At 43.3% G+C, this 13,459-nt stretch overlaps 1 protein-coding gene across 6 annotated transcripts in view; it reads right to left on the bottom strand.

Moving 5' to 3' along the window:
* The window catches only part of mrtfab (myocardin related transcription factor Ab), a 53,009-nt gene that overhangs the window by 22,279 nt on the left and 17,271 nt on the right, over positions 1–13,459 (bottom strand). The window contains exon 1 of one of the 6 annotated variants that reach the window (XM_030077614.1): positions 5,171–5,690. The exons of 4 other annotated variants lie outside the window; for them this stretch is intronic. In XM_030077614.1, coding sequence (XP_029933474.1) covers positions 5,171–5,300 — 130 coding nt within the window. In that variant the 5' untranslated portion in view covers positions 5,301–5,690. Of the gene's footprint in view, positions 1–5,170; positions 5,691–13,459 lie in introns of those variants that run through there. One more of the 6 variants, XM_030077615.1, reaches the window with a different exon arrangement.

The following is a 13,459-nucleotide window of genomic DNA, read 5'->3' on the forward strand; positions in this document are numbered from 1 at the left end:
AAAAAAGAAAAATGATTAGCTTCGGAGACAAGAGGGATTATGTCACTAGCAGATTTTTAACCTTGTTTGACATAAAAACAAGATTTTAACACTGAATATGACACTTAATGACTTAAGATGAAGATTATGTGCAGTGCAGTGTTTCTCCTGGGCTATCTAAGGGGTCGAGTCTGCTTTTTTAAGGCCCAGCAGCACCTGTTCCTTCCCACTAACAGTATGACATCACTGGCACTTTCAAGCTAGCTGACCGGCTAGCTGTCGTGCTTAGCTGCCTCTGTGTTAGCTCTCTCTCTCTCTCCCAGGACAAAAAACACAAGGAGCAGACACTGACACTGAAAAACGTCTGAGTCCGTCCACTCGCTGGCTCTGAATCCCTGCTGGCGCCCCTCAGCTATACTGACCTTTGTGTGCACTGCATCTTGGGAGATTAGTCTGTCTGTTGAGGCTCTCCGCTGAAAGCAATAACATGTCAGCTCGCTCTCGCAAACACTCGGGCCCAAACACAGACGCAGGCACGTTCACACATACGCTCCAGCCACGCTCACGGGCAAAAACTGAAGGAGTGAAAAGATTAATCTCTCCGCCTGCGCCACACACACAGGCAAACACTTAGGGCGCTCACGTGTAGCCTGGACACACACACACACACACACACACACACACACACACACACACACTCAATGCCAAAGCAGAGTGCAGGATAAGATGCCATGCCACTTGGCACTTCCAGGGAAGCGGTTTATTCTGGGAAAGAGAATCTTACACTTTCCCTCTATCCAAGCCTCGCATCCCCCCTCCCTCCTCTTCTTTCACACACACACACACACACACACACACAAACACACTCCCCCAGGAGGAGGGACACTGAATTATTTCTCTCCCGCTTTTTACAAGTAACTTCACATTTTATGTCCTGTGCTTTACTCTCTCTTCTCCTCATTCTTGTTTCATTCTTCGTCTCTGGGAGAAAAGAAACTGGCGGCTCGTGATGTTTTCAGTCCAGCGGCTTGTAAACCCCTAAATTCAACAGCCACTATCACCACGTCCCCAGTTTCGGTAGACTTTTACACGAATTAGAATCGATACAGAATTTAGTAAAGCATACATTATGACCTCCGAATGATGACTGATTACCGTAAAGGTGTTAAACAGAGTAGAAAAACAAGCCCACTGAAATTCAGCATTTAGTCAATTGTAATTTCCTCACTTGTGTCCAAGTAAGAGACATTTTCTACCTCATTGCTGTACCAGTGTGAGCCATCACACTGCAAAAAAAACAAAAAACAAACAAACAAACAAAAAAAAAAACAGGTCAGTTAGTCTCACCTTCAGGGTTAAAATATTGTTTTTCCTTCAAACAAGTTAAAAATCTGCCACTGGGATGAGATAATCCCAATTGTTTCTAATGCACTGTGTCAGGATTTGTTCTGAAACAAATATCATGAAACAAAGCAGAACACGGCATAGCAGCTCACTGCCATCAAGAAATGACAATGAGAAAATTATTTATTTGCATTAGAAATGAAGAGATTTTTTCCATTGTTTCCATTTTAAGACTCAATATGAGACTAAATGACTTGCAGAGATGGACATTTGTTGCAGTGCATTAAACACAGATTCTTACTGGAGCAAAGACGACATGCAGAAGGAAGACATCATATCGCTGGTACATTTACACGTCTCATTCCGACAGCAATGCTGATAAAATCAGTGTTGAAAACTGCAGCGGTGTTAGAATCATGAGACAGCCCGGGTATTAAAAACAACGAGGTCTTCCTCTTTTAGAGCCCAGGTCTAACTCTGAGCTTAATTCAGGTTTGAAGGCCATTTCGGTTAATTTAGGGCAAGGATAGAAAGGCAGGACAGTTTTATTGGGATATTAGGCCACTGCCAAAACTGGCCTGTGCGCAGCCTTCCAGAGTCACAGAGCGAAGGAACAGAGAGGGAGAGAGACAGGAAGACAGCAGAGACGGTTATATATTTTAGGCTTTTGGCTGAAAAAGTGTGATCCATAATGAGTGAAAAGGTGGTGGTGGGAAGGGGGGTTGTTGGCTTTGTAAAGGATGCCTTGTGTGAGGAAAAACTGTTGTGGGAATTGAACCTGTGAACCTTTTGATTACAGAACGGCCTTTATAATCACTACACTGCTAAAAAAAAAAAAAAAAAAAAAAAAAATCCATGTCAACTAGTCATTTAGTCTTATCTCTGGTGTTAAAATCTTGTTTTTCCTCAAAAAAGGTTAAAAAATCTCCCGGTGAGGTGAGATAATCCCACCTGAATTTTCCTGAATTAAGGCTCACTGTCTTGATCCCAGTAAGCTGATCTGCCTTGTTTCAACACATTTATGCTCGGTCCCTGAAACAAGTTTTTATTTATTTATTTATTTTTTATTTTTTTTACATTTTTTTCCTTTTTTTTTATCCTAAGAGCTGTTCTGATGAAGAAGATGAAGAAAAGGTGTGGCTAGGCGATATGTGAAGTAAAAAAAGCACCTTTCATTTTTTTTTTGTGCAAATTCCTGACTTATTCAGCACCTATAAATCACCATACACTTTCCTACACACATCTCCAGATCTGAAAAAGCAAAATGTGCAGAAAAACAGGCCTCCGAGCAAGATAGACGCTGCAGAGAGGAGGGAATGAGGAGGAGGAGGAGGAGGGCAGGGAGGAAGAGCCAAGGTCTCCATGGCCAACTGGGCTAATCTGGCTGTGCTCGTGTGTCATTAGGTCTGATTAAACATGTCTGAGTGCCGTCACTGTCCCCAAAGACCCCCAAACGCCTGGCACAGCTACAACCGCAGCCACACACACACATGGAGGCGCATTGCTTCATGCACACACACACACACACACATACACACAATCCGGCTGAGGGATGTGGGCAGATGAAGAGAGAAACACTGCCGGTGAACACATGCGAGCCCTTGTAATGCGACCACAATGCGACGCACCCTGGCTAACGAACCCCCGAACGCAGCGAGCCTCGCAGACAGAGCGGAGCAGGCGCTTTGGCAGGGCCGTTGGAAATGTTCTATTTGCAAGGCCTGTTAATGGACTCTCACATGAGCTCATCATTCGCATGACAGATTGATCTGATTGCGAACGCTGGACAGAGAGACAGATGCGGCGCATGTCTCACACATCGGCGACGGTGGAAAAGAGACCAGAGGGCATCAACAATGCGGGGTTAAGGCCAATTCGCTCCTTGGAATCAATCCCGCTGCTTTAGCACTGCTGCGCTGTGAGGTGAGGCAGGATGACAGCAAGAAACGTTGGAGGGAATACCAATTACGTTAAAGGAACAGTTCATGTAAAATATTTTCCCGTCCATCTGGGTCATTTCTATGTGATTTGGTGAGGTGTCCAGTCTGATAAAAAGCACAAAAGTCAACAGTTCTTTCCAAAAACAATGAGACCTCAGGGATTAAGAGTTTGCTGAAGAACTGGTGTTCTTCAGAAAAAACTGTATATATCCGCCCCCAGCGAGTACAAATTCAAGACAGATCAATATGGTTTGCCAGTGTTCTTGGACAGTAAATGGTTCCCAAGAAACTCTTTGCCCCCGTGGGCTGTTTTTCAGAGTTTTTCATGTAACTTTTTGACCGTTTGAGATTCACAAAACAATACCCGTCCAACCCTTTGTATTGGAGTGAAGGGGTACTGTTTTGGTGTAAATATCACCAACAATCATCCCTACAAAATTGTCACAATATCGATATTTAGGTATTTGGTGGAAGATACGGTGATATTTGATTTTGTCAATATTGCCCCGCCCTACTGCAAACCTCGCCAAATCACACATATACTATCTGGTTGGATATGTTGCATAAGGAGTAAGTGAGAATTTTTTTTTTTTTTTAGTATTTTGGGTGAACTGTTCCCTAAGTTCCCACCCTAACCTGCGCCTTCTCTGCCACAGTGAAATGTCTCCTTTAAGAACTTTGTTTCCTCAAGACAACACACCACACATCAGTGTTTTCACAGCCATTAGTGGACGCATGACTTCAAATCCTCTGGGTCAGCAGGGTTGCACGGCACGCCGCTTTGGATGGTGAGAAAAGTAAAAGCCACAGATTTAGACTTAAGACATGTTGATAAATTCTCCAGCATGTCCTTCACTCATAGAAGTGACAGCTGCAGCAACAGCGCTCGTATGATGTGTCAGCTGTTTGTTTAGTTTTGTTTTTATTTGGGTCTCTCTCTCCTGGCTCTTGTTTCTCATTTCTTTTCCGTCTCCAACTTCCCTGATCGTTCTGGGTAGCGGGAACATTTTGTCTCATTTGCGGTTTGTGCATTACAACTCTGACCTGTGCATTCCTCGCTAGTGGCTGCTTGTGACGTCTGTATGAACTGAAGCTCATTCTGCTGTTGAACTCACCCTCCTTGTGTTGTTTTACAGCTGTTTTGTGTCACTGTTGGTGATCTTGACTTTTGCCTTCTTGGTGTCGATGTTTTTTGCAAGCCACTCATTTTTTTGTCTCATCAGCAGATACTTTTTTTTTTTTTTTTTACTCTCTTTTTCCAGCAGTTGTACAAATGAAACCTGAAACCTGTATCTACCGTAAAATGTATGTGGTAGGAAATGGCACACTTTCATTACATTTGATGATGCTAGACTACCTCTGCATATATGAAACTACTGCAAATACCTTTTAGAAGAGGTAGGGGGCAGCTTCCATTTTGCAAAATGAGATTTTATCAGCTTTACGACAAAGGGAGATGATAGTAAGGATAACCTCTTACTAAGGCAACAAATCAAATTATTAACAATCTCCCAAGCCATTTGGTCAGGCAGGAAAAAAAAACTCTTGTAGCTTTTGCTTTTACACATCAGTATTTGCTCCAGTTTCATCATAAACATCGAAAGCAATATGGAATATACTATTAGCTGACCACAGGATAAATCATTAAAAGCTGTACCTCTCCTATACTTCCTCTGCCAGGGCTCTTAAAAAGGTCCCTGGTACAAGGAAAAAGACACTTTTGACTTAAGATATCTGCAGAAACCACAGGCCAATAAATCCAATCACTTATCTTTAGGAAAGCCCCGTAAACTATTTATATGGACCTATAAAGTGAAGATATGAAGCTGAATCCTGACGCCCACAAACACCAATCAGATCAGATTTCCTGCGTCTCTGCGGAGTGTGTGCAGATCTGGATCTCCCACCTTCTTTCAGGCTGTGATAGATGTGCTTGTCGTGATCCGTCCTCAGGCCTGGCTTCTCCATGTCTTCTCCTATTGGAGGAGAGCCCAGGGGGGAGGGCTCGAAGGACAGGCAGTGGTTGGTGTCCAGCATTATCGGTCAGATCGGAGAGAAATTATCCTGTCAACATTGAACTTCTCGTTCCATTCAAAAGCAGTCCTCTGTCCAAAGTCCTGGATGTTACTTGAAAATGCTTTGGCAGCTCTTCAGTAGAAAGGTTTTGACGTGTTAAAAATGTCCCCTCAATTAGCCGTCCTCTCTTGCCAAGGGGAAGACGTGAATCAGCTGCTTTTCCAGAAGACTCTCGTGCTTCATACAAGTCAAACAAAATCTCTTTCCGAACCAAAGCGAGTTGGAAAAACAGCGCGACCACCTTTCCTCTCCCGATGCCTCTCTCCTCTGTTTCACAGTAATCGATTGTTCTGTCTCCTGCTTCTCTCTCTCTCTCTCTCTCTCACTCTCTCCTTCCTCCTGTTCTCTCCTTCCCTTGCAGTGGCAGCCGGCTAGTCACGACAGCTCTGCTCTGCGAAGGTTTCCCAGAGAGACGAAGGAGAAAATCCACAGGGCGAATTGCAGGATGAAAAAGAACAAGAGAGCAGAGGGAGGAAACTGAAAAGAGGCCAGTGGCAGAGGAAGAGAGGACAGCTCTGAGCACAGTGGAGAGAGAGAGAGAGAGAGAGAGAGAGAGAGAGAGAGAGAGAGAGAAGAGAGAGAGTGAGGCTGCTCTGGTTGCAGCTCCTCCCGTCTCACTCACACACACACACACACACACACACACACACACACACACACACACACACACACACGCAACCAGGCAGGCAGCACTGGCGATAAAGTTCTCCTGCTCAGCTGTTGCCATTCATTCACTGTTACAATCTAAGCAGGGCTGCCACATGCATACCCCTCCAGCAAATGCGCACACACACACACACACACACACACACACACACACACACACACACACACACACACACACAAACACATACTCACAAACTTCTGAGACAGGCTTCCGACCCACACCGACATGACAAATCTGTCAATAAACAACAAAAGCCCTGCTCTCGGAGATGATGACTCAGTGAATCCGTGAGCAGTTTTTTATTGGACGATTGAAAACGGCGGCGAGTGCTATCAACGATGACCTCATCCCACATGGCTGACCTTTGTCAAGGATGCCGCGGTACATCTGATAGCGCGATGAATCACACCCATTGACTTTTTGGGAGGGATTGATTGATACATGAGAAAAGTGTCCCATTTGGTAACATAATTACAAATTCTCAGGGACGATATGAATATTATGAGGAAAAGAAACTTCTGCTGAACTGGCGCGACTTGAGAGTCAAAGCCCTTAGCGATACACTTCTTTTACAATCCATTTATTCCTGTGATATGAACCCAACAATCCTGGGCCATTATCGTAAAAGGGTAACCTGCACAGTGATACAGGACATGCTCAACATTTTGGACAGACCAGTGACTTCAGTGTAAGCTACAATAACTGAGCTTGAAAAAAAAAAAAAAAAAAAAGGATTGTTTAGATCAACTGAACCATTAAATGACATATTTATTGCACACATGCCTGTCAAGTCAACCTTCACTCAAACAGTCCCTTTGCAGGTTTGATTTTTGGAGCCTTGCCTTTTTGTAAAGTGATAAATCACCGATAAATCACCGCCTTCTTGACTTATGTGCAATAACCTATAGTGCAATAACTCCTGTCCATGTTTGCACTTGTACATATATTTTTTCTTTCTTTTTATTCTATATATATTTATATTTATATTTATATTCCTTTCTTTATTTTTCTTGACTATTTGCTCTTTTTACTTTACACTTTGAGTGGGAGTTGTTATTGTAACAAAAAGTAATTTCCCCATGGGGATCAATAAAGTATTCTGATTCTGATTCTGATTATTGCGGAGGTGGAACTTTGGAGAAAATGCTGCGTTTGTTTATTGGCGTTACAAGATTGTGACAGCAGTTAACCTGGAAGTGAAATGTGCATCTGGGACATCCGTTTATGTAAACAATGTCACACACTTTTTTTTTTTTTTTTTTTTTTTTTAAGCAGGTATTCCCATGTAAAATCCACATGCACGGTGTAAAAGTGATATTAGTGAGACACATCCTAATCCTGGTCAAGACCTGCTTGCCTCAGATTCCCTTGCAACCCCCCACGCCCCCATGCCCCCCCCCACCCACCCTGTGGCTCCCACAGAATGCTGATGGTGGGCGCCGGCCTCTGCCCAACCCCCCTCCCTCCCCCTCCCTCCTCCTCCCCTCCTCCTCTCTGTTTTAAATAGTAAGGCCAGCTGGCCATCAGGGGGCTATATTCAGCTTGGTATCACCTGTGCAGCCATTGGGTAAGGTTACTCTGAGGCACACACATCCTGAAGTGGATGCAAACACACACACATGCACACACACACACGCACACACACACTTTAGGTCCCATTTCCTTGGGATAAAATAAAATCATTATTTTATGAGGCTTGTAACGGGGCTGATGCATTGCTTCCATAGACTGCATTCCACCACACACTCGCCATGCGGGAAGGAGCCCGACTATAAATAAAACAAAGGCCCGAGTACAAACACTAAACTTGAGAGCTTGGCACATTGGCTTGCAGCGTGACATCATGGCTATTGTACAGGTGACACACACACACACACACACACACACGACTGTCATAGCAGAGAAGCAGACAACACCTTGAACAAACACCGGCTGGTATCTGCAATAACGATGTGTTATGAGCGCCCGGTTAAAGTCCATCTGCTGTTATGATTCACAGTCTGGGCAGGAGACACAGAGCTGACAACACACACCGGGATTAAGATGTGGTTGTTTGTCTTCAGTTGGTCTCTGCCACTCACATACTCACATAAACACACACATACACCAGACTGTACACAAATAGCATCCCAAACACATCTTCCCTATATGTTTGTTTCAATATCTCGCAAACCTATTGATTCCATGTTATGCTGTGTTTATGTTCCAATTCATTTTTTTCCCACAACTCAGATTCAGCAATTCTGTTTTCTGCAAAACAGAAAACATAGGAGCCTGATTCCCGTGGGAATTAATAAGGCTATTTGAGTCCAACAATTTATACAGCCTAACGATAACATAAATAACATTTGATTACTGGCCTGGTCTGTGCTGTTTGATAACTGTCATCATCACTGTGGCACAGGGACTAAAGCAGCAGAGGTGTTTTTATTATTTTAGGACTTTCTAGCCACAGTGTGTGTGGAAGTGCAGCTATGCCATTTCCCATGACTTTAGTGTACCTGGATTAGTAGCTATGGACTACAGAGTTAAGGAACCGGTAGTCTAATGATCAACTTTTAACTGGTTGACCTCTAATTTACCAACACCCCATCCAAATTAGCCAATAGCCTTTATTTTTATGAGGGCTGGTACCTCTGAATGAGAAAAAAGTTGCAGTAACTCTAATAAAGTTAGAGGGCTGAATCACGCTGGAGCCGCCAGTGCTTGAAATGACCACAGGTACTGTTGCTGTGAGGTGCTAAGGATAAAAGTGTCACTCAAATCCCCATGTAATCTTCTCAAAACTCTTGGCAAACTCTACTCACAGCCACTTGGCAGCAAAGTTAAAATCAGCAAACAGAATTCCTGCTTCTGGCACATTCCAGTGTAGCCTTGGACATCCTTATCTGGGCCTTTATTTCCTTTACTGAAAAATGTGTCAATGAAAAAAAAAACACACACACTTTATTTTGTTCCTGCAAACAGGATATAGTAATTGTAAGCAGTCCCAGCTGAAATAGTGAGTCAAAGACTTCCTGTGGATGTGTAAATGAATGGGAAAATCCCCCACAGCTTGCAGTGGGTCATCATGTCCTGGAGCAGACCCGAGGCCTGCAAGGACAGAAATAGGGGTGGATCTTGGAAAATGTCACCTACACATACTGTTTGATTTTGATGCAGGGAGCTTTACTGGGAAGATTAATTCAGCACGGTCAGACAGATAGAAAAAGTGTCTGAAATTGAGAAGATAATGATCACAGCCAAAACACACAGCAGTAGTGTCCTGGCCTCGCTGTGGGGCGTCCTGACCCTCAGCACAGAGTGTACGTCCTTCAGACACGACCTGCCCAAAACAATTAGCCAAACAAATTCCAAAAAACCTCCCCACAACATCCCTGCAGATTCCAGAAACTCCTCCAATTGCTCTTCAAAAATACTGTTAGTTTTTCCAAAATCCACAAAAAAAAAAAAAAAAACAGAGCCCAAAATGACATGCATTTACACAACTGCTCCAAAACAAAAGAGGAGCCATCCCATCACTTCTGCACACCTTTTTTTTTTATCCTTTATATGAGGGGCTTTGGATGCCCAAGTTGACATTTACAATTCCACAAACCCCAATTGGAGTTTTTTTTTGCCCTTGGGACCCTGATATGAAAAGATATTTTGGTTTGTGTTATGGATTACATTGTAGATTTCATACTTAAACACGTAGCTTCAAAGTAGGGAGATTTAAAAATAATGCTAGCTTCTAGTAAATTAAATGATAGTAAAATTAAACTATTACTCATTTCGCTGAGGACACCTGGAAACCCCTCAAAGACTCCTCGCATTCCCGGGAAACCACTGCTTTATATCGTGGTATAGTCAACTGGGCAAACTTGATGCTTTTCCTCCACATTCCCACCTGGAAGACACTGCAGTGGCTGAGGGTTCGGTGTTCAACAGCACTTTGACACCACATTTTCCCAGCTGATCCTGAGGTTTGAACCCGCGATCCTTTGGTCACGAGCCAGCTCACTATCTATGGAGTGAATGAAGAGCGAGTCCACGGATCCACACAACCTGACCTGACAACAAACCAGCCCGGCCAAGCTTTGGTCTACCACAGGTCAGACCATCCATTAACATTCCACCAGTGAAAACAGAAGGTGTTTTTCCCCCTCTGTTGCTTCCTGGTCTCTCTCTCTCTCTCTCTCTCTCTCTCTCACACACACACACACACACACACGCACACACCCTGCCCCTCACCCCGGCCGGCTGTGGAATTTACCAGCACTGTTTGCCTTTGGCTGTGACTCAACATTGGCATCAGGGCCAGGATTTCGGAGTGTTGATCCACTGTCAGTTCTGAACAGCGAAATGACACGACCCGAGGGATTCAGTCAATGATATTTGGACCAAGACACTCAACGCAGAGAGGCTTGATAATTGCACAAAAGAAAAGGGCAAAAAACCTGCCTTTTTCCTAGCGTAAACAGTGCGTATAGTTAGCCCACCCTAAATCACTTTCTCACTCTGTCTGTGTTTGTACTGAAAGGTAAACTCACTGCAGGAAGTTTGTAATCCAACTCACATTGTTCACAGATGAAGCCATCGAACAAGCTCCGTTCCTTACGGCACTGCTAGTGGCATAATGGCAGGCTGCAAGAACACTGCACCCCTGCTAATTCCCAAAAGGAATCAAGTTTTATTCTCTTGAGAAGTGACAAACGACAAGCTGCTAACTAGCTAGCTGAGAGAAATAAGATGTTTTGTTTCGCAAAAGAATGATTTTTTAAGCTCCATCCTGTTGTAATGCATTCAAAATGCATTACAGGCCACACACAGGATACACATGTGACAGGAGATTTTTACAATGTGAGCAAAGTTGCTGAAGGCATGCAAAATGACTCAAATTATAAGTGGTGTTGGGTTTTCACCTCACACTTCACTTCCTCATTAACTTTTAAGACTTTTGGGTCATAAAAATCAGCAGTGAACAGACTTGCTTCAGTGATTTAAAATAGAGAAACAGTGCAGTGCATGTTGCGGCACTCCCAGGGGTCAGAAAGGTCAGGCTCACATGAAATAACAAAGCCCCTGGTTGTTATATTGATGCTGTAGCATAAAGGGGGTCCTGGTCACCCGAGTCATAACACGGTTTTTGTTTTACGTGGTCAAAGGTTGTTTGTTGAGCGGCTATCTATAGGCTGCAGCGGCACGTTCGTCATGCCACAGCTTGCCAATGAAAAGTAGTCCCACTGTGGTCTAATTGTAAACTGTTGAGAGGGAGAGAGAAGCATCTATTAAGAGTACAAGTGTTGAAACATAAAGCTACAGGGCAGCTGGCAGCTGTTTGCATCTGATAATATGAAGCTGTACTGTACGGTGGGATGGATTTGGGGATGAGGGGTTGAGGGAGAGTTCAGCAAGCTGAGATTTTCAGGAAAGAAGAGAGCGGGAAGAAGGAAGAGGGAAGAGGGAAGGGGGAAGGGGGAAGAAAAAAACAACAAGAGCACTGGAGCCGGGTGTTCCCTGTCCAGCGGCGGTTTCGTCACAGACAAAAATTACATAACAGAACATCTGAAAATCATTTTATTTGGAACGAACCCCATAACCTCCTGCCCTACTTATAGGGAAAGAAACACAGCCTTCCCTGTCCCTGCTCCTTTACGGCTGGTTACTGCTCAGTCCTGCAGCTCTCAGGCTGCCGGGCAGACTGGCAGCGAGGAGAGAGATGAAGCCAGTGAGAGAAAACAGAAACAAAGGAGGCAGAATTAAGAGTTGAAGTGAGGGTGAGAGCATGTGTAAGAGTCTGACAGAGAGGATGAAGCTGAGAGTAGAGGCTGTTTGCGTCTGCAATACGGGACAAAACTTTCCTAATGTACGGCAGATGGAGGAACACACCAAAACCCTTTTAAGGAAAACACATTAAATCACATCAATTATTTAACACCTTGGATTGCTGATTTGCATTGTGTTTCTGGTGCTGTTTGATGTTGTATTTTTGTTATTTTGTGACAAACAAGTCAAAAAAGTCAATCCACTAACATTACTGGAAGATTTTCTCAGCACAGCTAGTCAAATGGGGAGAAAAAAACAAGTCAGTGAACAGAAACACCGTCTAAACACTGTCTTAAAGATGCTGGGAGAAATCCAGCACAGAGGAGAGAGAGCTCACTCCGTTCTGCCATTAAGCTCCACTGCTCTCTATGTGCATCGCTTTAGAAAAACAGAACGGATGTATCACACCCTAGGATATCAGAACAGCATCAGAAACACAATGCAAATCATCAGTCCCTGTTTTTAAATGGGGATAACACATTTTAGGGTGGAATTTTCCTTCAAGAGTCCTATCAAGCATCAAAGGCTGCAGCATTATGAAACGGGCAACATCAAAAACTGGATCGCATTACCTCACCACAAGGGCTATTTATGTGCGTGCGTGTGTGCGCGCGAGCGAGCGTGTGTGTGTGTGTGTTCTTGCCAGTTTTTCCTTTCTCTTTTGGTGTTTCACAGGCCCCGTCTTCCTGCCTTTAGCTCCTCTCCTCCTTTTATTACAGCACATAACCTCTGATAGGAGCCCAGCTGCTAATTTGCTTCAGAGACCAAAGTGGCATGGCTTTTATTAGACACAGACACATTATTGGGGACAGGTTTCTATTTTATCTGCATGTTGAAACGAGATGCGAATATTGAATAATACTAGAGACATGAATTCATAGGGAAAAAATCATGGCAAGGAATCCAACCACCAGCCACACTGTCGGGTTCATCCTAAAATGAAACCGCCACTTTACTATTTTACCAGCCAGCTACATTTTTAGAATAGAGGTTGCTACCACAAGCATAAATTTACCAGGATTTGGACGCTGGATGATGTCAGTTTTCCAATATTTATATTTGTGCAGTGACATATTTCAATTTTAAGAGCTAGGACTGGGCAAGACGGGAAAAAAATATAAATATATATACAAAAATATACAAAAGCTATTTTAATATTGATTTTTAACAGTATCTTTTTTACATATGGAAACTAATACAATGTACAACAGAAGTCAAATTTTAAAATAGCCCTTTTTCATTCATATCACATTCTTAAAGGATATTTTATGAGAATTTATCATTACTTAAGATGGCAGAATTGTGCATCACATTATATCATTCGACTGAAAGATGTCAAAATTAATGTTACTGAATTATTAAGAGTTAATGAATTCTGAGCTATTAAGACTGATAATAAGCAGAATTTAGAAAAATAACAAGGTTAAAGTGATGTATAGACTCTGTTCCTGCGTCACTAAGGAACTGCACAGATGCATATTTGCTAAATTTGAGAATTTCCCACACACACGGTAGGATGTGGTTAGTATGTCGTGTCTGTACTACCGGCCAGATAACCAAGCGTCACCTGCACGTTGTGTAATCGCACCTTTGGGAAACTCCCTTCTCAAAAATCAACTTACATTGCTTTTCTTATCATACATTT

Source organism: Myripristis murdjan, chromosome 19 (genome assembly GCF_902150065.1).
Source record: "Myripristis murdjan chromosome 19, fMyrMur1.1, whole genome shotgun sequence".
Lineage (NCBI taxonomy): Eukaryota > Metazoa > Chordata > Actinopteri > Holocentriformes > Holocentridae > Myripristis > Myripristis murdjan.